At 41.9% G+C, this 21,940-nt stretch overlaps 1 protein-coding gene across 1 annotated transcript in view; it reads right to left on the bottom strand.

The window, feature by feature from the left end:
- Positions 1-21,940, bottom strand: part of LOC117818480 (copine-9-like) — a 193,761-nt gene that overhangs the window by 40,523 nt on the left and 131,298 nt on the right. The window contains exons 8-11 of the mRNA XM_034691429.1: positions 11,462-11,525; positions 7,558-7,661; positions 4,557-4,661; positions 966-1,007 (exon numbers count right to left, since the gene is read on the bottom strand). Of these exons, the coding sequence (XP_034547320.1) occupies positions 966-1,007; positions 4,557-4,661; positions 7,558-7,661; positions 11,462-11,525 (315 nt within the window). The remainder of the gene's footprint in view (positions 1-965; positions 1,008-4,556; positions 4,662-7,557; positions 7,662-11,461; positions 11,526-21,940) is intronic.

Here is a 21,940-nt window from a genome sequence, read left to right as displayed (position 1 = left end):
GTAATTAGTACCCCAAAAAATAACACTCAAGTAAAGTACAGATACTCAAAACATGTACTCAAGTAAATTTACTTTGTTATTGTCCACCACTGAGTTATAATAATAATAATCTGCAAAAAGAACATGTCAAGTAATATTAATCATAATTCATGGCAGTGTTATTGCATGGGATGACTTCACCAAGTCTTATTTACAACACTTTTACTTTCTCTAAAGCTTTCATTGCATTTGGATCCTTGCATTCACAAGTCCAATCTTTTGTAAAACACAGCAAACTTTTAATACTCTCTCAGATTGATTGTAAAGGAGTCATTTTGGCACATTCATGTCCCTGTTTCAAAGGAAAGGCCTTTAATCTCTGATAATGACTCGTCTTCAGAAGTTTCTTACCAAAGACAAAAACAAATCTTCAGTAAATACTATGAAAAGCAACTGACTGCACAAATATGCAGAAGCATTAGTGCCTGATGACAGAGTCAGACTGATAGACTCTACTGGAACAATGCAAGTCAAACATTTGCTTAAAGTCTCCACATGTCTCTTTCAGATTGCAGGATAGGGATTTGGAAATCTGGGACAGGATTTGTGAAAATACCACAGGAATGTCAAATAAATGCTAAGTGAAATTTATGGAAAGCAATAACCTGAGGCCAGAAAGCTCAAAAATCCCACAAGAGGTTTCTAAGTAAGCCCACAAGTCTATTAAAGGGACCCCTAAAGAAACCCACTGTCACCTTCAGTCCACTCAGCTGTAAGTCCTCACCTTTGAAATCCCCTTGATTTATTAACCAGCATGTTCAAGGGCAGGTGGCGCCTTCAATCTATTCTTATATTTTATAATACGACAGGAAGAACGGCCCCAAGATAGAACAAAGGTGAGACATTTGAGATATTCAATCTGAAGCTGAAAATGAATAAAGAAAAAAAAGAACAAAAAAAAAGTGTGATGGTGAGCGAGGACTTACCTCCCGTCTCGGTCCCAGTCAAAAACGTCCACCTTTATCGTCCTGGAGGGAGGTGAGAAGAGCGAGGTGGGACGACAGGGACCGAGGTGAGAAAGAGAAGAGGTGAGACACTGACTATCTCTTCAAAACTACAACTTTAAATTAGGGGACCTCTAAAACCTCAGCCTACATTAGGACTGTGCCACAGACAGCCACCCACAGACCAGGATATGTTGACATTTTTTGTAAATGTTACGTGTTGTTTGCCTGTAACTTGGTGAAAATGTGCTGATGCCTGCCTTGGTGAAACTCTTTTAAAAGAGAATATCTATCTCAGTGAGGCTTTTCTTGGTTAGATACATATAAATAAATTAATAAAAAAGTAAGGGGTAGTTGTGATTTTTTCAAAGTCATTTCCAACCTAGGGCTTCCACCAGATTCCACCGTAGTTAATAGCAGGCAACTTGTTTAATGCATGAGCTTGTGTTATAGTTTCAGGCTCAGTATTATTATGTTTTTTCTAAGTAATATAGCACAGTGCTAACCATATCACTTTTAACATTAATATTCAGCCTTAAGACCTAACCATTTTTGATGCCCTGAAAATTGATCTGCAGATATATTTACTAACAGCACAAACATGTGGCCACCACAGACTGTGTAAAAACATAGTATCATAATCATCCTTCAAAGTGAAGCCAAAACTTGTAAAGGTCCCCCTGGTGACTAACTGCAGTATAGGTCATAAAGCCTGTCCCCTTAGTTATAACAGATGAGACTTCAGTCAAACCGGAATACTAAAATACACGTCAACTACATTTTTCTCACGTGTTTTCTGCCACGATGGTAAGTCAGTGTTTATTTCTCTGAGAAGCTTGGACCGGGCATACACTGTGCTAATTGAGGCTGATTCTGATCCCACCACCTCCCCAGCATCGATCTGTGGGCTCCCTATAGGGGGTTTCTAATATGATGTCCTCACTCCTTCATTTCTTCATATAAAGTTGATAGTTTTATTTTCTTATTTAATGTAAAAAAGAGGGGATGTGACATAATGATCGACAGCTTTACTAACAGACGCAGCCCCTGAAGCATTCTTCATCGGATCAGCAGACTGAGGTGAGAGAACACTAATACAGTAGTCATTGAACTTCCTTTAAATGTGAGTGTTCACTTTGAATCAACAACATATCTGTTTTGCTGTGGACCCTACTGACCTGAATGATCTTTGGCATTTGATTGATAAGTTTAATGTGTGTGATATCAATCCTGCTTCTCCACCAGCCAGATGTTTCTGTATATGTCTTGGCTCCAGACTCTGTCAGATGTCCAGTATGTCAGGTCCAAACAAGGCAGTATTTTGGCTTTGTTTCTTTACTATGGAAGCACCATTCAATGATAGCCACCAATTTACTGTGACATCTTTGATTCATGTGAAGCTTTAGGTCACATTACCTTGTTAAAGATTACATTTTCTTACAGTTTGTGACACATAAAAAGAGAGATTGTTGGCCCCGAGGCAGATGATTGCTGGGCCCTGTTGTGATCCAGCCTCTGTAATAATATATTGTTCACCATCTGAAACCTGATTCATTTGGCATCTAACACTCAGACAGAAGTGAAGGTGCAGCTTTGTGTAAAGTACAATGCTTACTTACTTTCAGAGGTGGATTAATCCACATTTGGTGCTGGAGTGAGTATTGTTTTTGGACAGCAGGGCTGTATGTGTAGGATTAAATCAAAGCAAACTAAAGTGTTTGTTCATTTTAATGCAGGGATATGTTACCCAGTGAAGGAGTGGGGCTCATGATGTGTTTTTTATTATTTCTTTGTCTGTTTACTAAAATGAATCTCTGTGGCAGAGAGGTAGAAGTAATGTAAGGCTTTAGTGCACATGATACTATCTAGTAAGATCCAATCAATGATATTTGTTATCAGTAAAGACATTTTTATGACGTGTCCTCATGAGCCAATTAGTAAAGCTAAATTCTAACAGGATTCTAGTCCTCGTTTTAAGATGTGAAAAATTAGGATTTGAATTCAATGACTGAAAACATGCATATGGTTCAGTAATTCGTGTATTTGTGGGATTGCAACTGGATTGCCTCAGTGTTGGTCTCAATAACACCAGCACTGGCCTGATTCTGTCAACACGGCCGACTGCTGGCATTATTCTGACCACCAAAGAGTCCGACTTCTTTCATGATCAGCTATTGGTCCTGTCATCCCATTTTCAAAATTTTGTTCACACACACAGAAAAGAGACATCTTTAACTAGGATTAGACATGATGCTTATATACGACCCACAAAATCAAAGACGACCTTCATCAAGGAAGGTGGTTATTTCTAGTCATTACCCGGCTTTCTTACTTCTTACCAGGTGGTGATAAATGCTTGATTAGAATCCCTTTGTGTCAGGGTCTGGCTCACCCTGTCAGGGTTTCTACTTTGCACGACCACTTATCTGTCCTGTGTAACATTTTGCTCCTCTGTCTCCAGTGCCTCTCTCCACAGAGCTTCAGCGTCTCACCACTCGTTGCCCAGCCTCAGCCACATCCAACGCCTCTCAACCGCCTAAACTCAGCCAGTTTTTCCCACCTTCATCCACACCTCCACTATCCAGCCTCTGGGTCTAGTTCTACTCCGTTCATCAGTCTGTTTACAATAAATCCCCCTGTCACAACCGCTAACCTCTAAGTTCAGTTGTTCTGCAGGACTGCTCATTGCTTTATGACTCTGTGAAGAAGAATAAAGCTCTCTGATTCAACTTTGCTGGACTCTAATGCTTTTCCAGAAGAGAATCTTGTAGACTGTAAAGCCTGATTTATACTTCTGTGTCGAATCGACAGCGTAGCCTACGCCGGGGGTCCACTGACTCCCGTACCTACGCAGAGGCCTACGCACATAGCTGACGCGCACCTCCTCCAAAATGTAACTACCCATAGAATCGATGTGGACTGCAAGCCCTGTTATTGGTCCGCTCAGTGGCATTGTATTTCCCGCATTTAAAGCACTTCTGGGATCCCCGCTCATCGGCCGCACATCAGCCGTGTATTTCATCTCCTCCTCTCTATTCTTCATGTAATCATGTCTGTATGATAAACAGCAACATGTATCAGCTGTAGATTAACCTAATGCACTCTGAATCGCTGTGGAAAAGTAAACAGAGATCGTAGCGGGACCGGAAACAGGGGACTGGCTATCAGACAGACTGCACTGCCCTCAAGCGTCTCGGCAGAGAATTGCTGCCCGACACGGACACATCAACGCACAAGTATGTGGTGCTCATGTCTGCATCAGCCCCTTCTGCGTAGGGGAGACGCAGAAGTATAAATCAGCCTTAAGACTTCAACTGAGAACAGAAAGACACTGATAGATTAGATATATTTAAGTTTTGTAGCCTTTAGGACCCAGACTTAGACTAAAATGACTCTACAGTATTATGGTAAAAGTTGCTGCATTAATAAACTATATTCCTAATTATGAGTGCTTAAAGAGGCGTCTGTCATGACAAGGATACTCTTTAAACCAGCAGTGTTTTTAATCATCTCTATATCATGAGAACTTTAAAGGGATGGGAGCTCATAATAACGTCCAACCTTTTGCCTCACCTGTCATAGTCTCCGTTGCAGAGCGCTCGTGCAGGGATGGTAAACGACTGCCAAACGGGGTTCAGGTTGTTCTTGATCACCTCAGTCTTGTGGCAGATAGTGAACCTGAGAACACAAAGAGACAGCTCCACATGGTGAGGGCGACATTGATGAAAGAAGTATTTTAAAAGGATCACGTTGGTGGAAGCTTGGATGGACAGAGAAGTTGTGTGTGCATATGTGAGTAACACTTTGTGCTTTCTGGCAGAGTGTTCACAGGCAGCTCCCCCAGACACAGAGGCTCTTGAAATAAACCTCAGGAGGAGCAGCAGACAGCGGGAACACCACAGTGTCACAGAGGGTTCTGATCCTGAACCGTGTGTCTGAAATACTGAAGGCTGTGGTGAAAGAGGTGGTAAAAAGAGATGCCACAATTATGTTTTATTTCATATATTCTCTTTTACTAAGACAGTTTCCACCCTCATGCGTCATTTTTACAGCACACAGCATTCATAGTATGTCTGCTCTCTCTACCATCAATGTTTTTCAAAGGAGAGAACGAGTCTATGGAAGTGAAAGCTGTCTGATGTTACAGTTCAAGTGCGTGTATTGTGCCAGCCTGAGGGTGTAAAACAGATCAAACTTTATTTAAAAAGGAGTTTAATATTAAATTCCTCATATTCCAGTTAAACAACCTTCTTCATGTTGATTACTCACTGAGGGTGTCATTACGTAAGACATAGTTCTGTTAACAAGTTGTACTAGATGTTAGGGCAACTGTGTTCTTCCTCATTAGCCTGCAGAGTCATTAAGATCATACATCTTTGACTGATGTAAGTCAGAAAAACACTTCATCCTTATTTAATTATGAATGCATCTAGATTATATAATTTGACATCACTTGAAGGGAAATCAGAGAGGAATCATCAAGTCCCTCATGTCCATCAGAGAGGGCAAAACTGAGGCTGTAGCCATATACTGATATGATAACCATCTTCAACAAAAAAAATAACTACTGATATTGTACAAGAATGAAGCGGCAACCCCCCGTAAGTAATGAAGCTGATGCGGAAGTGCTAAAAAACTGCAGTTCCTTGAGTGTCCACTTGAGGCTGGCTGCAGAAGCGGCAGAAACCACATACACACCCATTCAAAAAGAAGATCTTTACAGCAGAAATAAACATGTTTACAGCCTGGTTCAAAATACTATTTTGGCCTGAGTAGCTAACACAATGTAGTGTAGAGGGATTGAATATTTTTTAGAACCCCTTTGTTTTATAGATATTTAAATTAGAAGTCTTGCATAATTAGGGGCATGGCTGGCTTCTCTAACAGGTGGGCACAATTAAGCTTTAAGTGAGGAGGCTAAAAGCCATTCTCAACTCCACCTCTTTGCCTCATATTAGGTTTTTTGAAAGTTACAAGACTTCCACCAGATCCGTGTCAGGTCCATCTCCAATCCACTGCGGTCCGGCTCCGTGCTCTCTCATCCATCAACTGCCCACCAGTTGCATTTTCATAACGCAGTACAAAGCAGGACCGCTGGACAGCTGGAGTCATGTGACAGAGGTTTACCTGCGGTAATCACTGAATCAAGGATTCTCCTCCTCCTCCTCTCCTCATCCATGTTGTCTTTCTGGTCATCTGAAAACCTCTGACCTGTTGACTCCAGGCCTGGCTTCTCTCATCATGACGGTTTGTTGTTGTAGTTAAGTGAAACATGATCTGGTGATAACACAGAGTGTTTTATTCTGAAAATTAACCAGATTTTTTCATTTTGTTTTGGTGCCTGACTTCCTGTCCCGCTCCATCTGCTCTGTTGAGATTGATGCGTCGTGCTCTGGCATCCGGCAAAAATAGAAGTCATCTGATCCACTCCCAGTTGGAGTTAACACATTGACAAGAATAGAAACCTATCAGCTCAGGGCCCGTGACAGATCGGAGACGGACTGGACACGGATCTGGTGGACTAAGGTTTAAGAAGCACTATTGGGAAAAACATATTGAAAAGTCCAAGAAGAAATGTAACAACCAAAATGGGCTGGAATACAAGAATGTGTTGCATAAATAAATAAAAGAAAAGTCATCAAGAAATTAAAACTTCAAACGTAGGAACAATGCTTGAAAACATTTGTGTTAAAAATAAAATAAACACTGATCTGAAAAACAAATGCAGCTGAAACCTCTGAGGGTTGATTGGGAGTGCTCAGTGCTCTAAAAGTTGGTGGGACTTATTCTATGAGGAAAAAAATCACACAGGATAGCAGTGCCTTCAAGGAAAAGGTTTCTCAGGAACGCAGGAGGGAAGAGATGGCTGGGTAAGCACAGCACCAGTGGAGGTCAGTTTGCTGACACGTATTAGTGAGGTGGCGTTCATACTGTGTCTGTCATCTCCACTGTCTCTACTCTGGCTGGAGACACTGTAAAACTCCAGTCTTCTGTACTGTCAACATTTTACTGATGACTCCACCATCATTCCCTGCTGACTATCTTGACATCCACCTGTTAACTAAGTTAGAGGGATAAACATCCACATTCCCCAGTGTAAGGCTATCTGTCCATCAAGAAACTTTCCACCAAAGCTAAAGGCTATGATTATTTTAGGATCATCATTTTGCATGTATGTTACTAAGTTGTGATTTTGCACGGAAGTAAGTTTGATTTGAATGTCACTACTTGTGTTTTTTCAGAGCTCTGTAGTTGTTTTGTTTTCATTTGCAGGAAGCAATCGCTGAAGTGTTGTACAATTGTGATTCTAAATTTCCAAATTTCCATCCCGTTTGTTTCTTAGTTGAATAAATGAAAGACATGTGTTCGCCCTTCATCTATCTGATTTGCAGGAGGCTTTCAGTCTTCTCATGGGACAGGATCCAACAGAGAAATCTGTTGGCACATTTTCAGTTGTTGTCACTAAGGGAGGAGCTGCACCAAAGGAGCAGTACACTCGCCTCGGCTGAAGGACTAACAGATGGACTGAACAATTAATGATTTACTGTAGCTTAATGAACACACACACACTTACGTCCCATCCTCATTGCTCCGATAGAAGACGAGGAAAGGGTCCGACTTGCCAAAGAAATCCTTTTTATCCAGCTTGTTGGCACAGAACTGCATGGTGGCAATGTCCTAAGAGAAAACAGAAGTTTATTTACTTACAGCAGGACTTTGAGATAAATAACATTTGCTCTTCACTCAGTCTTGAGTGTTAACTCCTGAAGACCTAAAACCTGGTGCGAGATTGGAAAACGCACTGTCACAAGAAACTCACAGGCTTAGGACATTTCTACTTCAGGTTAGAGCTCTATCTCGATCTCTGTCTTGTTTTTATCATTCTTTTAATGAAAGTCTTTTAACATTTTCCTTCATTTGCTGGTTTAATGGGTTGTCTGTAAAGGACAGCAACAGTCTGAATCAGATAGTTAAAGTCTGCTCAAAGATTTTTGGAGTCCAGCTGAAGGACTTGAGCTCCCCCTGGAAGAAACGTGTGGTCCAGAAAGCCAGAGGAGTAATAGATCAGCCTGGCCACACTCTCTCCTCTGACTTTTTACTTATGCCCTCTGGGCGGCGCTATCATGTACCCCAAAGGAAAACCAACATATACTCGACTTCATTTATCCCTTCAGCTATTAGCCTGCTAAATGGTGAGAGGTAAACTAGAACTGATTTGTGGCTTATGCTAAATTTGGAGTCTCAGGTGTGTCTTATTTCTTAATGCATCTTTGACATTGTATTTATTGTATTTAATGTATTTATTGCTGATCCTGCTGATCTGGTGACATGTGAATGTGGTTTTCTATATGTTGCTGTGAATGTTTTACATTTGTTTGTTTTTTGTTCCCTAATTATTTAGATTGTTTTAACAAGGCAGGGTAAACTGTAAACTGAATTGCCCTTTGGGGATTAATAAAGTCTTCTAAACTGAACTGACTTTATTTCAAACTTGAAAACAGATGTGTGTCTAACATGAGTCTGGTCCTGCTGGAGATTTCTACCTGTTAAAGGAAGTTTGTCGTTGCCACTGTAACTTGCTAAATGCTGCAAAGTGCTCTGCTCACGGTGGATTAAGATGAGATCAGACTGAGTCCTGTCTGTAAGATGGGACTGGATCTGATCATGTCTTGATGTTGGGTCTTTGTTAATATAGAACATAGCGTACAGTCTAGACCTGCTCTGTTTGGAAAGAGTCTGAGGATAACATTTGTTGTAATTTGGTGCTATGCAAATAAAGATTGATTGATTGATTGATTGATTGATTGATTGATTGATTGATTGATTGATTGATTGATTGATTGAGTTATTTTTGTGACAACCAGTTCTTAATTTGGTTAAACACTCAATGTGTAGACTTAAATAATGTTAAACGAATGTACCACATTGGTGAAAAGATATCCTAAATTGAAGCCTCCTTAAAAAAAATCACGAGTGTCTTTTTAAAAACAAAAGAAGCTTTAATAGCTGGAGATCAAATCGATACAATAAAGCAAGTTGCTGATGCTCCTTGTCATCTTTTTAATATTTGTAAGTGAGTTTCTTTAACCAATAATATTGACAGTTTTGAATAACAGCTTTAATGCAGGTTATGAGTACTTGTTTCAGTACCTCCCATTTCTGCAGTCTGAACAATCTAATTACCTGCTGGCATATCGGTAGGGATCAACTTCATGTAGTTATTTCCTTCTGTCAACAATAAAATGAGTGCATAAACAGGTTCAGGCATATGTTTGTAGAACTGCATCTAAAACCCACAGTTACGTGCAAATTATGCAGGCAAACAAATTACTAGTCACACACGTATTGTTTATGAGTGTTAGACCTCATTATGCATAACTGAAGTAAACATCGTGATCGTGTGAGTATGCATTATTTACTCGGACTGATCTGTTTGTGATATTCAGAGAGGAAACAGAGGAAAGAATGGGAGTTAAATGTGTGCACATTTTCTACTCCTTTGTTGGTCTTAAAAATCCCTCGAAGAGTGTTTTATTTTATTGCAAAGCATAAAGCATAAATTCTGAAGTTGTAGACCCTCCTTTTGAAGTAATGAACAGCTAACCACCTCAGTCTTTCAAACTCTACATTCCTAATTTATCAGAAAGTCTTTTTGTTCACATATTTGATCTCCAAACCATCCACAGTGATGTCCAGTGACTTCAGAGCATGAGGACAGAGTGACCTCAGCAGTTGTCTGTTTTTATGACATAAATCAGTTGATTTTCGAACGTCATGGGTGCAAAATGTTCAAAGGCAAACCTCCCTTTGAGTTTTGACTGTATAATTATCTATTTGCATGCTGCCACCTGGCCAGAGCCTCAGATTTTTAATGAGACGGGGACACGTTTTCCCTGAAACTGGTGAAGTAGACAAAACTGTTTCAGCACTGCACACAGTATGAGTGTTTAAAGCTGCTTAACAAAGTTGAAGAGGTCTAAGGGTTGATGATCAATAATCTTCAATTTGATTTGGATTTTTACACTTTTTATTTTTTTACCTTATTCTCAAGGTTGTAGTATATAAAATATATATACATATATATATATATATATATAGTCGCCATCCATGTACAGCACGACGACTAGAACAGAAGTGTTGGTAAAGTTGGATAAGTTCTCTTCGGGACCTCTTGCGATTACGAAGAGCCAGGAGCAACACCAGCAAGCATGCTACGTTGTCCACCATCGTTGTTCTTGTGAGGGAAAGTTTGCCCTAGCGCTGCTGTGAAAAACTGTCACATAGAAGTGACATCATGGCGTGGCTCTTCCACGGGCTCGAGCGGGTGGGAAAACAAACTGGTACCGAGTTGGTTCGTAAGTTCAACCAGCTCCGAACCAGTGCGTGCTCCAGCCCGGAACTAGAACCAGGTTTGCGTTGGTCGAAAAGAGGTGTAAACGTAAAAAGGATTTGACTAACTGCTGATTGAAGTGGCAAACGCTCATCAGTGATTGCTTTTAATTAGAACTCTGACATTGTTAACGTGTTAATCACAGTGCTTCCACATACTCAAAGTTGCTATAGGCTGGAAGATAACTAAAGTTTATACATATACATGAGGGGGATATGGTTTTCATTGAATGGCAGCAAACTAAACAATGGGGTTGCATTATAACTCATTCAAACAAACACTTTGTCATTTCAAATTCATCTAGACTTAACTCGTGGAAAAAAGTGACAGCCCTGCAGTCCAAGTGTCATTTCACCCGTGATGTAAAAGGAAACAGGGATGTTTTTCCAGAGACAGACCTCATGAACCATAAGTAATAAATGTGAATCCAAACGGAGCTCTGAAGCCCTTGAGGGATCCTCAGTATACCATCATCAGTGCTATATGGCCTGCAATGTTTATTCAACCCTCCTCATTTTCATACGCACGATTCATTCTGAGGTTAAACCTAATTTTGTGCAATCTGCCTCCTGAATATTCAAATTGTTAGCAGCATGGATGTAACCGCATATGTTTGCATGGAAAAAGTCTGACTGTAACAGCATGATGAACAAGTGTATGTGTGTGTGTGTGTGTGTGTGTGTGTGTGTGTGTGTGTGTGTGTGTGTGTGTGTGTGTGTGTGTGTGTGTGTGTGTGTGTGTGTGTGTGTGTGTGCTTCTCTCTTTGACTGAAGCGTCTAAATATTTAGCCCCAGTGTTAAAGAATGTAACCATAAGACCGGATAAATAATTTATGAGCTCTATGAGCTACCTTCCATCCACTCGCAGCAGATGACAAAAGTTAATCTGAAACCGGTGCAGTCGTTTAAATTCACTCTGCAAACTGAGACATGAAAATATACAACGTGACTGTCATGGATTCAGACTGCAGCGCTTGACTTTCTGACCCCTGTCTCCTACTGCTAATATAACCAAGAGTGTGTGCGTGTGTGTTTGGTGTGTGTTTGCCTGGAGGTGCACAGTGTCCTGAGTATGATCTGATACTGACCCGACAGTTACTGAGCTCCTCGGCTGTGAAGACAATGGTTCCACATTTCTTCCCTGGAATCCCACTGAGAGAGAGAGAGGATGAGAGGGAGAGAGAGAGAGGCTGAGGATTAATGGAGGAGTACAAAAACAATAAAGTCTTGCCCTGTGGTTATTTTTGTATGCAGAAATTGGTCATGGTAATTTTCTGCCTCAAAACAATATGTGAGAGCCAATAGGCGAGAAATCTTACAATTACTTGAAAATGTAATAAAATAAAAAAGTACAGGGACAAACAACTACACAAAACCACTTCAAGGGAAGCCTTTTTTTAACGTTGAAACTACATAAAAGGTAAAATAATTAAAAATGAGATATCAAAAGTATCTAAATTTTTATTCAATATAATATTAAAATTATTAAACATATGATGTAGGTCAGATAAACTCTGTAGTATATCTTTTTCATACAAAAAATGTATCACTAAGGTTTTATTAAAGGCAATATGGGGAGTTTAACACTATTTGAAATAGTCTCACTCTTATTTTGATGCTTCTTCATGACCTTTGTAGTAAAATTAGATTTTCGTGTGATACATTAGTCTCTGCAAATTGGTCCCCAACCCACAACTACAAACTCTGCCTCTAATGCACTTTGAATTGCTCTTGTATGAATGGTGCTTCATAAATAAACTTGCCTCGCCTTGCCTTACGGAGCTCAACACCTGTACCAGTAGCTAGCAGGATAGCATAAACAGATGCTAGAAGAAAGCTTCACAGCTGCACAAAAATCATGCATTGCGGACCATGTTGGAAGTAATATAAGTCGTCAAGTCAAGGGTGGGGGGGCAGACCTCGTCATCTAACCTGCTGTCGGTCTGCGTGAGACTTGAGAGCCCTGATCTTATAGATTGATGGGATTTATCTTCCTGATTTTACAGTAAATGTCTGGGTCCTTCCTCAAAGTTTTAATAATAATAGACTGTTTTAAAAAAATGACGTAGTGTTCGTGATGTCACCCCTCTGTTTCTGAAGCGCTGTTTTGAAGCCAACCATCATCAGGAGCCATATTGGAAATGCTGAATTCAACCTAACTTCATCTGAACTAGTGTGAGGTAAAGAGGGGGGCCTTTAGCCTTTCTGCTAACAGCTACAGGATGCCCCTCTGCCAATCAAGTTAGTCATGCCCTTATTTGGGCAAAACTGTAAGTTTGATATCTTCAAAAATAGTAGTTATAAAAAAATTCACCCCGTACAGTGTGTGTTGCTAGAGAAATTAGCTGTTCAGACCTTAACTGTTTTTCGTACCAGGCTGTAAACATGTTTATTTCTGCTGTAAAGATCGTCTTCTCCGAATGTGTGTGCATGTCGTTTCTGGTGTTTCTGCAGCCAGCCTCAAGTGGACGCTCGATGAACTGCACCTCGCTTGGGCTTCATATTTTAAGAACGGAGGTTGCCATCTAACACTTGTCTGTGCTTGTTGAAGCTTTTTGATTTTTTGTGACAAAGAGGCTGAGCAGGGATATCTCAAATCCTGCTGATGGTTTATAAAGCACTGAATGGTTTAGGCCCAAAATACATTGCTGATCTGCTGCTACTGTATGAACCATCTGGACCTCTGAGGTCATCAGGTACTGGTCTGCTTTCAGTTCCTAGAGTCAGAATGAAACATGGTGAAGCAGCGTTTACTCATTATGCACCACATATCTGGAACACACTCCCTGAAAGCTGTAGGTCTGCTCCAACTCTCACCTTTTAAATCAAAGACTCAGACCTTTTTATTTGACACTGCCTTCCTATCTTAGCTCATTTTAACTCCCTTTAAATGCAAATTTTATCTTTTTATTCTTATTCTTTTCTGTTTTATTATATTTTTCATTTAAATTGTGTTCTTTTATGCTTGTCTGAATGTTACCAATGCTTTTAATGTGTTAATGTAAAGCACATTGAGTTGCACTCGTGTATGAAATGTGCTATACAAATAAAGCTGCCTTGCGTTGCCTTACCTTAATATACTGTAGCTATTAATTAATTCAATATTCTTTCTTACATTGATACAAAATTGTGTCATTTTGCATCCTTCTGTGAAACTTATATAATTTATTCCACAGAAGTGATTGTTTCCACCAGAAACGTGGCAGAGCCAGTGTCAGTGTTGATAACCTTATGCAGTGCAGTGAAGGAGATACTGGAAGCATCAAGGTTTGCCCTTTGCATTAGGCGATGGTGAGAACTGGGAATGCGCTGATACACAACAACATGGTGTAGGGAATTCTCTCCAGTACTGGTGGAGTTTAGGTTTGCCCATTATAAATGCTTCATGCAGCTCTGCTCTCTGACCTCCTCTTTCTTAATGTCAACAGGACGACACTCGGCTTCTGCCTTAGAGGGAGATGATACTTTGCAGCGAATTACAGAATCAGACCTCTAAGAAAGACCTTTTTCTACCTCCAGCATGCTTTCAATCTGCTGATCCCATCGCAGTAAGTCACATTACATTCTGGTGATTAATCACAGCAGCAGTGACATACATACTAACCCAGATGAGATCTTCAATACTAGCAATCATCATACATGAGGAAGAAGAGGACTTCTGGTCCGGAAACACGAGAACAATCTTGTATCTGGTCACAGCTCTCTTAGTGCCTCCTAATTTCTCATCAGGGCAGATCGGACATTTCATTCAGAGATGATTTATGGACCCAGCAGGATTACAAAACAAGAACTGAAGTCATGAAAGGGAAGTAATCCCCACACGTACAACAGGGCTCAGTGCTTTCCTGCTCTGCCTGAAGGATGCTGGAGGTCGCTTTATTAGCGCTGTTGTTCTGTTCTTTCAATAGTGTTTGATAAAGCTTGTTTGAAAAGTCAGAGGATCAATACGTTTTGACAAACCCTCAGCAGGAAGGTGAACCCGCCGACCAAGAAGCAAGTTGTTTGGTCAACATCATGACCGTTCTGTGGATCCATCTCAATGGTCCTAATCCTTCTCCTTCCTCTGGGATTATTGACAACATTAGCATATTACATGTCAATAATCAGATTCCTCTGTCCTTCTGTCAATCAGTCCATCCATTAATCCACCATCCATCCATCCAGCTATCTACTACAAGGACTAAATGGCTGACCTCGAGAAAACTGTTCTGGATCACGGGAACCAGATCTGGTCCAATCAAGAGACCACATGACGGACTACTGAGGAATTGGTGAGGACCATAGACAGACACAAAAGCAGCATACTCAGTATGCGATCAGGACCACAGGACTCCTGCAACCATGAGGACCAAGGTCTGACTGCTGGGACAAACTGGGCACCGTAGAGGAGGAAAGGAACATCTGTACCACATGTCATCCTGATGTTCTCAAGATATTTTGCTCACATCTAAGAACGTAAAGAGGGATATCAAGGTTACACCAAGTTCACATTGAATTCAAAGCCATTTAGCTCTTACAGAGGAAAGCCCTGGTTGTAGAGTTCCTCCATCCAAGACAAGGGCATCAAACTCATTTCAGTTCAGGGGCCACATACAGCCCAAGTTGATCTAAAGTGGGCCGGACCAGTAAAATCATAACATAATAACCTATAAATAATGACAACTCTAAATTGGTCCCTTTGATTTAGTGTAAAAAGTACAAGTACATTCTGAAAATTTAATGAACTATCTTTCAACAAAAACAGCTGTTGTATTTTTTGCCATGATGAGTCTCATAGTGGGCCTAATATTTTACTCTTTCAGCCCTGAAACCTGCTGCAAACACACCAAATACACAGGTTACCCATTCACCTGACACAGAGTGTAATGTTTACTGCAAAAGAACAGAGATTATAATAATGCAAAGTTGACTATTTTGGACCCCTCAGTTCCAGCATGAACAGTTTGCTTGCTGGACAGTGTTGTATGCAGGGGTGTAGTGCTAGTGTTAGTAGTTAGTGGATCATCTTATAGTGCTTTATAAAGTCTTTATGAATCTCAAACGGACTATGCAAACAGCAGGTAGCCTAATCTATTTTCTCACTTTGAGAAAAAAAGCACCATTCAGGTGCGCTCTGTCAGTAATATGAGGACAAATTTGAAATAGTAGTTACTTTTATTGAAAAATTGCTGTGAATATCTTCTCTGTAATTTTTTTACTTTGCAAAGTCATCTCGCGGGCTGGATTGGGGCCTCTGGCGGGCCGGTTTTGGCCTACGGGCCACATGTTTGACACCCCTGGTCTAAGACAATACTTCAACAGAGGACCTACATCATTTGCTGATCCTGCTCTAGAATCAGACATGAGGACGAAAGCATGATGTCTAATATGATCTAAAGGATTAAAACTCCTGCTCGTTAGCTGACTTCTAAACAGAGACACTTCAGGGTGAGTGCCAAATATTAACTCTGCTTTTTTCACGGAACATCCAATCTGAAAACAGGCATTGAAATTAAGTATAAAGAAATAACCAACATCATCACTGGGGTCTCAGAGTCATCAGTATCAGAGTGAGACTATTTCAATATCAGTTAAAAACTCCTCACAGTGCCTCTCATGCTGGATGCAGACTTTGCTTCATCATGCATGCACTTGCAAATTGCTTGTCTCAACATTCACTTGATGGATTGGCACAGAAGTTCGTTCAGTGCGGACCTTCATGTTTTTAAGACTATAAATCTTACAAACTTTTGTGATTTTGCAAAATTCCCTTCAGGTGGAGTTGAGTCTTAATCTGGATTTGTCCAACACTTTTGATTAATGTCCGTTGTTTCTTCTCCCTGTTGTGTTTCTCTGTCATTTGGAGACTTATATTTCACCCAAGTCATCAGTATGTATCCCATGCTCTGATCCTCAATCTACCCTGGTCTTAAAATTGACACTCATAAGACCACACCTGCCAAGTGATGGGCCCTATTTAATATCCAGAATAAGTCAAGCTCTGTGTCTGAGGGGATTACAGGCTGAGAGAAAAGCTGCATAATCAAAAGTTATCAAGGCAAGTCAAAGCCTGAGAAAAAGTTGGAAACCTTTATCATTGACTGCTAAACTCCTCATGTCTGCGAGTCACACTCCAGCTCACAACACGACAGGCCGATTCGTTCCATCCTGTTGAAGCTGCGCTGCTGCGAGGGAGCAGGCTGCCTGATGCCGCTCTGTGATTAAAATGCCAGCAGAGATTCAGAGGTGCTGCCTTAAACATGCATGACGCACACAAGCACACACACAAACACACACACACACACACACACACACACACACACACACACACACACACACAATCCGTTACACTGGGGGAAGCCGTGGATGATATTACAGCACATACACACAATAAATTCACCTTGCATGGCTCTTTCATGTAACCTTGAACCGTGTGTTTTTTCCTAAATCACTCTACTGTCCATTTCTCTGCTATGTTTGTGAACACAGTCACGTTACCCCAGCTGCTAGAGGGCAGGTAACACTCAAACACCTTCACTTGGTACAAAAATCAATCCCAACACTTCCTCCCTCTCAGCGTACTTTTCTTTTTAATCAATCTCTGCTGACCCTCCTACTTTAACAGAGAAAGCTAACAGTGATGTACGAGCGTCTGCAGGCTGCTGTCACTCTCATAATGAGTTCTGCATGGTCACATAAGGTGATGGGGATACCTGCAGCATGCCCCACACACACACAGGCTCACAGATTATGCTACACTTGTCACTGAGGATCCATCCCTGATGCAACTCTCAGCGGTAAGTTGTAGAGTGAAGCTGCAGATACCTGACTGGAGCAGAAGCTCAGCAGGATTTAAGAAATCAATACAGAAAGATGAAGAAAACACCTTCAAGATGGAAGTCATCAGATGAAGTGTGTGTATGGATGTGTGTGTGTGTGTGTGTGTGTGTGTGTGTGTGTGTGTGTGTGTGTGTGAGTGTCAGTGTTTGTCAAGTCCTTCAGCTCAAGTTTTCCCACACATTTCTTGTCGTCCTCCCACATCTTCCACTGCCTGATGTGGGTCCCCACTCCCACACATGTTACACAAGCTCACAAACTCAATAAACACAAACACAGTAGGAAAACCTTGAAAAGCCCCTTTACTGCCATTTTCAAATTAAAATATTTTATGTCAGCAGTTCAGAATTACAATCATATAGGTGGTGATTCAGTAACTAGCAGAAGTCAGGACAAAGAAAAACATAACGTTAGCCAAAACTGAAGTATCCGAGACATCGTGTCAGAGACCCAAGCACAACACAGTGGAGAGGCATCCTACAGAGAGCAGAGTCCTGATGATCTGGAGAGGCTGTAACAAACTCTTCTCTGTAGTTAACATGCTCTCCTTCGTGTTTTCTGCTCGGCAGTGTCAGGAAGACTGTTTGAAGAGCTGCCAAGTCATTGTGCTCACAAAACAGCAGCACATAAATCTTGTTTGGGAAAGGTCAACACGAGAAGCTGTGTCTAACACCGGAAAGAGAACCTCTGTGTAAGATCTGAACAGTACAAGATGGAAACTTGTCTCTGAAGTTGTATGAATACTGTCATTCTCATATGAAAGAAGGGAAGGCACTCACTAAAGGTTAACGTTAAAAAAGTACAGGTTGGGGATCTGAAACTCAAAATCTTACAGGTAGTTCACTCATTTCTTATTTATCGTTTCAACTTTGTTTCATGGTTTTGTTTTATTTTGTTTTTTATTTGTTCTCTCTTTTTTCTTATTTTATAGCTCTTAACTATTTTTCCTATGTATATGCTTGTCTATATTTTATATGCTTTTCTTGTAGTTTTGGTTCTCTTCTTGTTGTTTTGGGTTCACCTGTTTTTGTTTGTATCAGTATGGTGGATTCTTTTGTTGTAGTTTGGGTTCTTCTGTTGTTGTTTACATCACTATGTTGGGTTCTTTTGTTGTTGTTTGGGATATTTTTGTTGATGATTGTATCACTTCATTGGGTTCTCTTGTTGTTGTTTGGGTTCTTTTGTTGTTTAGGTCAGTATGTTGAGTTCTTCTGTTGTTGTTTACATCACTTCATTGGGTTCTCTTGTTGTTGTTTGGGTTCTTTTGTTGTTTAGGTCAGTATGTTGAGTTCTTCTGTTGTTGTTTACATCACTTCATTGGGTTCTCTTGTTGTTGTTTGGGTTCTTCTGTTGTCTTTACATCACTATGTTGGGTTATTTTGTTGTTGTTTGGGCTCTTCTGTTGTTGTTTGTATTAGTATGTTTGGTTTTCTTATTGTTGTTTATATCAGTATGTTGTTGTTGTTTTGTTGTTGTTTGGGTTCTTCTCTTGTTTTTTGTAAAATTATGTTGGATTTTTGTTGTTGTTTTGGGTTCTCCAGAGGTATACTACAAAGCCGGATTTGCGGTTATCGAGGTAACTTCAGGGTCAACTCTGGATTTTCAGTACTACAAAGGTGGTTCACTCCTTACCAGGGTAGATAACCATGGTTACTCATGCTGAACTCCTAACCTGCTCCGGAGCTGGTTATGCTCAGGATCAGAGATCAGTTTGGAGAAAACTACACCCACTGACCAATCAGCTCGCTCCATCATGGAGCTCTGTGAGCTGATCGCGAGGGGAGGGGGGAGAAGAGACGGCAGGACACTTTGTCTACCTGTAGGATTTTATATATAAAATACTGATGACAGTTATTGATTATCTTTCCTTACATCAAACTTAAACAGAGTCTGAAGTCAGATTATTTAGATTAAATCGTTTTACTGCATTAAATATAAAACTGCGCGCGCTTATTACTTTAAATCATGTTCTCATTTGTATTAGTCCTTTAACCGCAGTGCTCAGTTTGATACCGTCAGGACTGCAGCTGAAATGTTACGTCTAAAACTTACACACACGAGACAAGATTAAATCAGAGAGAGAGAGAGAGATCACTGTCAGGAAATAAACAGAGTTATTATAGTCAGATATATCTAATGATGAATAAACAGAGTCATTATAGTCAGATATATCAAATGATGAATAAACAGAGTTATTATAGTCATATATATCAAATGATGAATAAACAGAGTCATTATAGTCAGATATATCAAATGATGAATAAACAGAGTCATTATAGTCAGATATATCTAATGATGAACAAACAGTTATTATAGTCAGATATATCAAATGATGAATAAACAGAGTCATTATAGTCAGGTATATCTAATGATGAATAAACAGTTATTGTAGTCAGATATATCTGCACTAAGATGAGAAATAAGACGTAATTTGTGCATTCAAACAGTCTTTGTCTTATCCCTCAGTTCTTCCTTCATGTTTCAAACACAGCTGTGTTGAAGTTAATCTGGATTATGTGTTTAACTTCTTCATATTTTTCTAATATCAGTGCAGTGTTTGAAATTCAAGTGGATGTGCTGACGGCAGACTGTCCGTGTCTGTGATTGGTCACATGTTGCCTTCTCCGCCCCGTTCATGTGAACGCGCTCAGGGTAATTCTGGATTGACTCAACATGTTGATAACCAGCTTCGTGTGACAGTTTAGCGCAATCTCCTTTCTCCGGCTCAGTGAAGTCGGATCAGGAGAAGATATCTGGGATATGCTGAACTCGCTTCGTAGTATACCCCTCTGTTGTTAATAGGGTCAGAGTGTTGGGTTCTTTTGTTTAGGTCAGTATGTTGGATTATTCGGTTGTTTTTACATCACTATGTTTGGTTTCTTTTATTGTTGATTGGATCAGTATGTTGGGTTATTCTGTTGTTGTTTAGGTCAATATATTGAGTTTTTCTGTTGTTGTTTTCCATCACTTTGTTGGATTCTCTTTTTGTTGTTTGAGTTCTTCTGTTGTTTTAACATCACTATGTTGGGTTCTCCTCCATGGGTCGCCACCTTAACGTGGTGGAGGGGTTTGAGTGCCTTAATGATCCTAGGAGCTATGTTGTCGGGGGCAATTGCCCCTGGTAGGGTCTCCCAAGGCAAACAGGTCCTAGGTGAGGGGACAGACAAAGTGCGGCCCAAAGACACCTGATGAAGAGAAAGAACAGGACTAAGTGTACCCTGTCCGGAGGGCCACCGGAGCCTCACCCTGGAGCCAGGCCTGGGGTTGGGGCCCGCAGGCGAGCGCCTGGTGGCCGGGCCTTCAACCATGGGGCCCGGTCGGGCTCAGCCCGAATGGGATACATGGATCCGTCCTCCCGTGGACTCACCACCTGCAGGGGGACTCACAGGGGTCCGGTGCGAAGAGGATTGGGCGGCGGCCAAAGGCGGGGGCCTTGGCGGTCCGATCCTCGGTTACGGAAACTGGCTTTTGGGACATGGAACGTCACCTCTCTGGTGGGGGAGGAGCCGGAGTTGGTGCGGGAGGTTGAGAGATACCGGCTAGATATAGTCGGGCTCACCTCTACGCACTGCTCGGGTTCCGGAACCAACCTTCTCGAGAGGGGTTGGACCCTCTTCTTTGCTGGAGTTGCACCGGGTGAGAGGCGGAGGGCGGGTGTGGGCTTGCTCATAGCTCCCCAGCTCTCTGCCTGTGTGTTGGAGTTTTCCCCGGTGGACGAAAGGGTTGTTTCCCTGCGCCTTCGGGTCGGGGAACGGGTCCTGACTGTCGTTTGTGCTTATGCACCGAACGGCAGTTCAGAGTACCCACCCTTTTTGGAGTCTTTGGGACGGGTGCTGGAAGGCGCCCCGACTGGGGACTCCATTGTCCTGCTGGGGGACTTCAATGCTCACGTGGGCAATGACAGCGTGACCTGGGGGGGCGTGATTGGGAGGAACGGCCTGCCTGATCTGAACTCGAGCGGTGTTCAGTTGTTGGACTTCTGTGCGAGTCACAGTTTGTCCATAACGAACACCATGTTCGAACATAAGGGTGTTCACAAGTGCACGTGGCACCAGGACACCCTAGGTCGCAGATCGCTGATCGACTTTGTAGTCGTATCGGCTGATCTGCGGCCGTATGTTCTGGACACTCGAGTGAAGAGAGGAGCAGAGCTGTCAACTGATCACCACCTGGTGGTGAGTTGGATCAGGTGGCGGGGGAGGATGCCGGACAGACCTGGCAGACCCAAACGAACAGTGAGGGTCTGCTGGGAACGTCTGGCGGAGGACCCTGTTAGGCTGGGTTTCAACTCCCACCTCCGGCAAAGCTTTGACCGCGTTCCGGGGGTGGCGGGGGACATGGAGTCGGAATGGGCCCGGTTCAACGTTGCCATTGCTGAGGCGGCTGTCCGGAGCTGCGGTCGCAAGGCTGTTGGTGCCAGTCGTGGCGGTAATCCCCGAACCTGCTGGTGGACACCAGAGGTGAAGGGTGCCGTCAAGCTGAAGAAGGAGTCCTACAGGTCGTGGCTGGCTTGTGGGACTCCGGAGGCAGCTGACAGGTACCGGCAGACCAAGCGATCTGCGGCCCGGGCGGTTGGCGAGGCGAAAACTCGGGCGTGGGAGAGGTTTGGTGAGGCCATGGAGGAAGACTTTCAGTCGGCCTCGAAGAGGTTCTGGCAAACTGTCCGACGGCTTAGGAAGGGGAAGCGGCCCTTTGTTCGCACTGTTTACAGTGTGGATGGGGAGCTGCTGACCTCAACTGAGAGTATAGTC

The sequence above is a fragment of the Notolabrus celidotus genome, chromosome 1 (assembly GCF_009762535.1).
Source record: "Notolabrus celidotus isolate fNotCel1 chromosome 1, fNotCel1.pri, whole genome shotgun sequence".
Classification (NCBI taxonomy): Eukaryota; Metazoa; Chordata; class Actinopteri; order Labriformes; family Labridae; genus Notolabrus; species Notolabrus celidotus.
The sequence above is the reverse complement of the archived record's forward strand: the minus strand, read 5'-3'. Positions and strand labels throughout refer to the sequence as shown.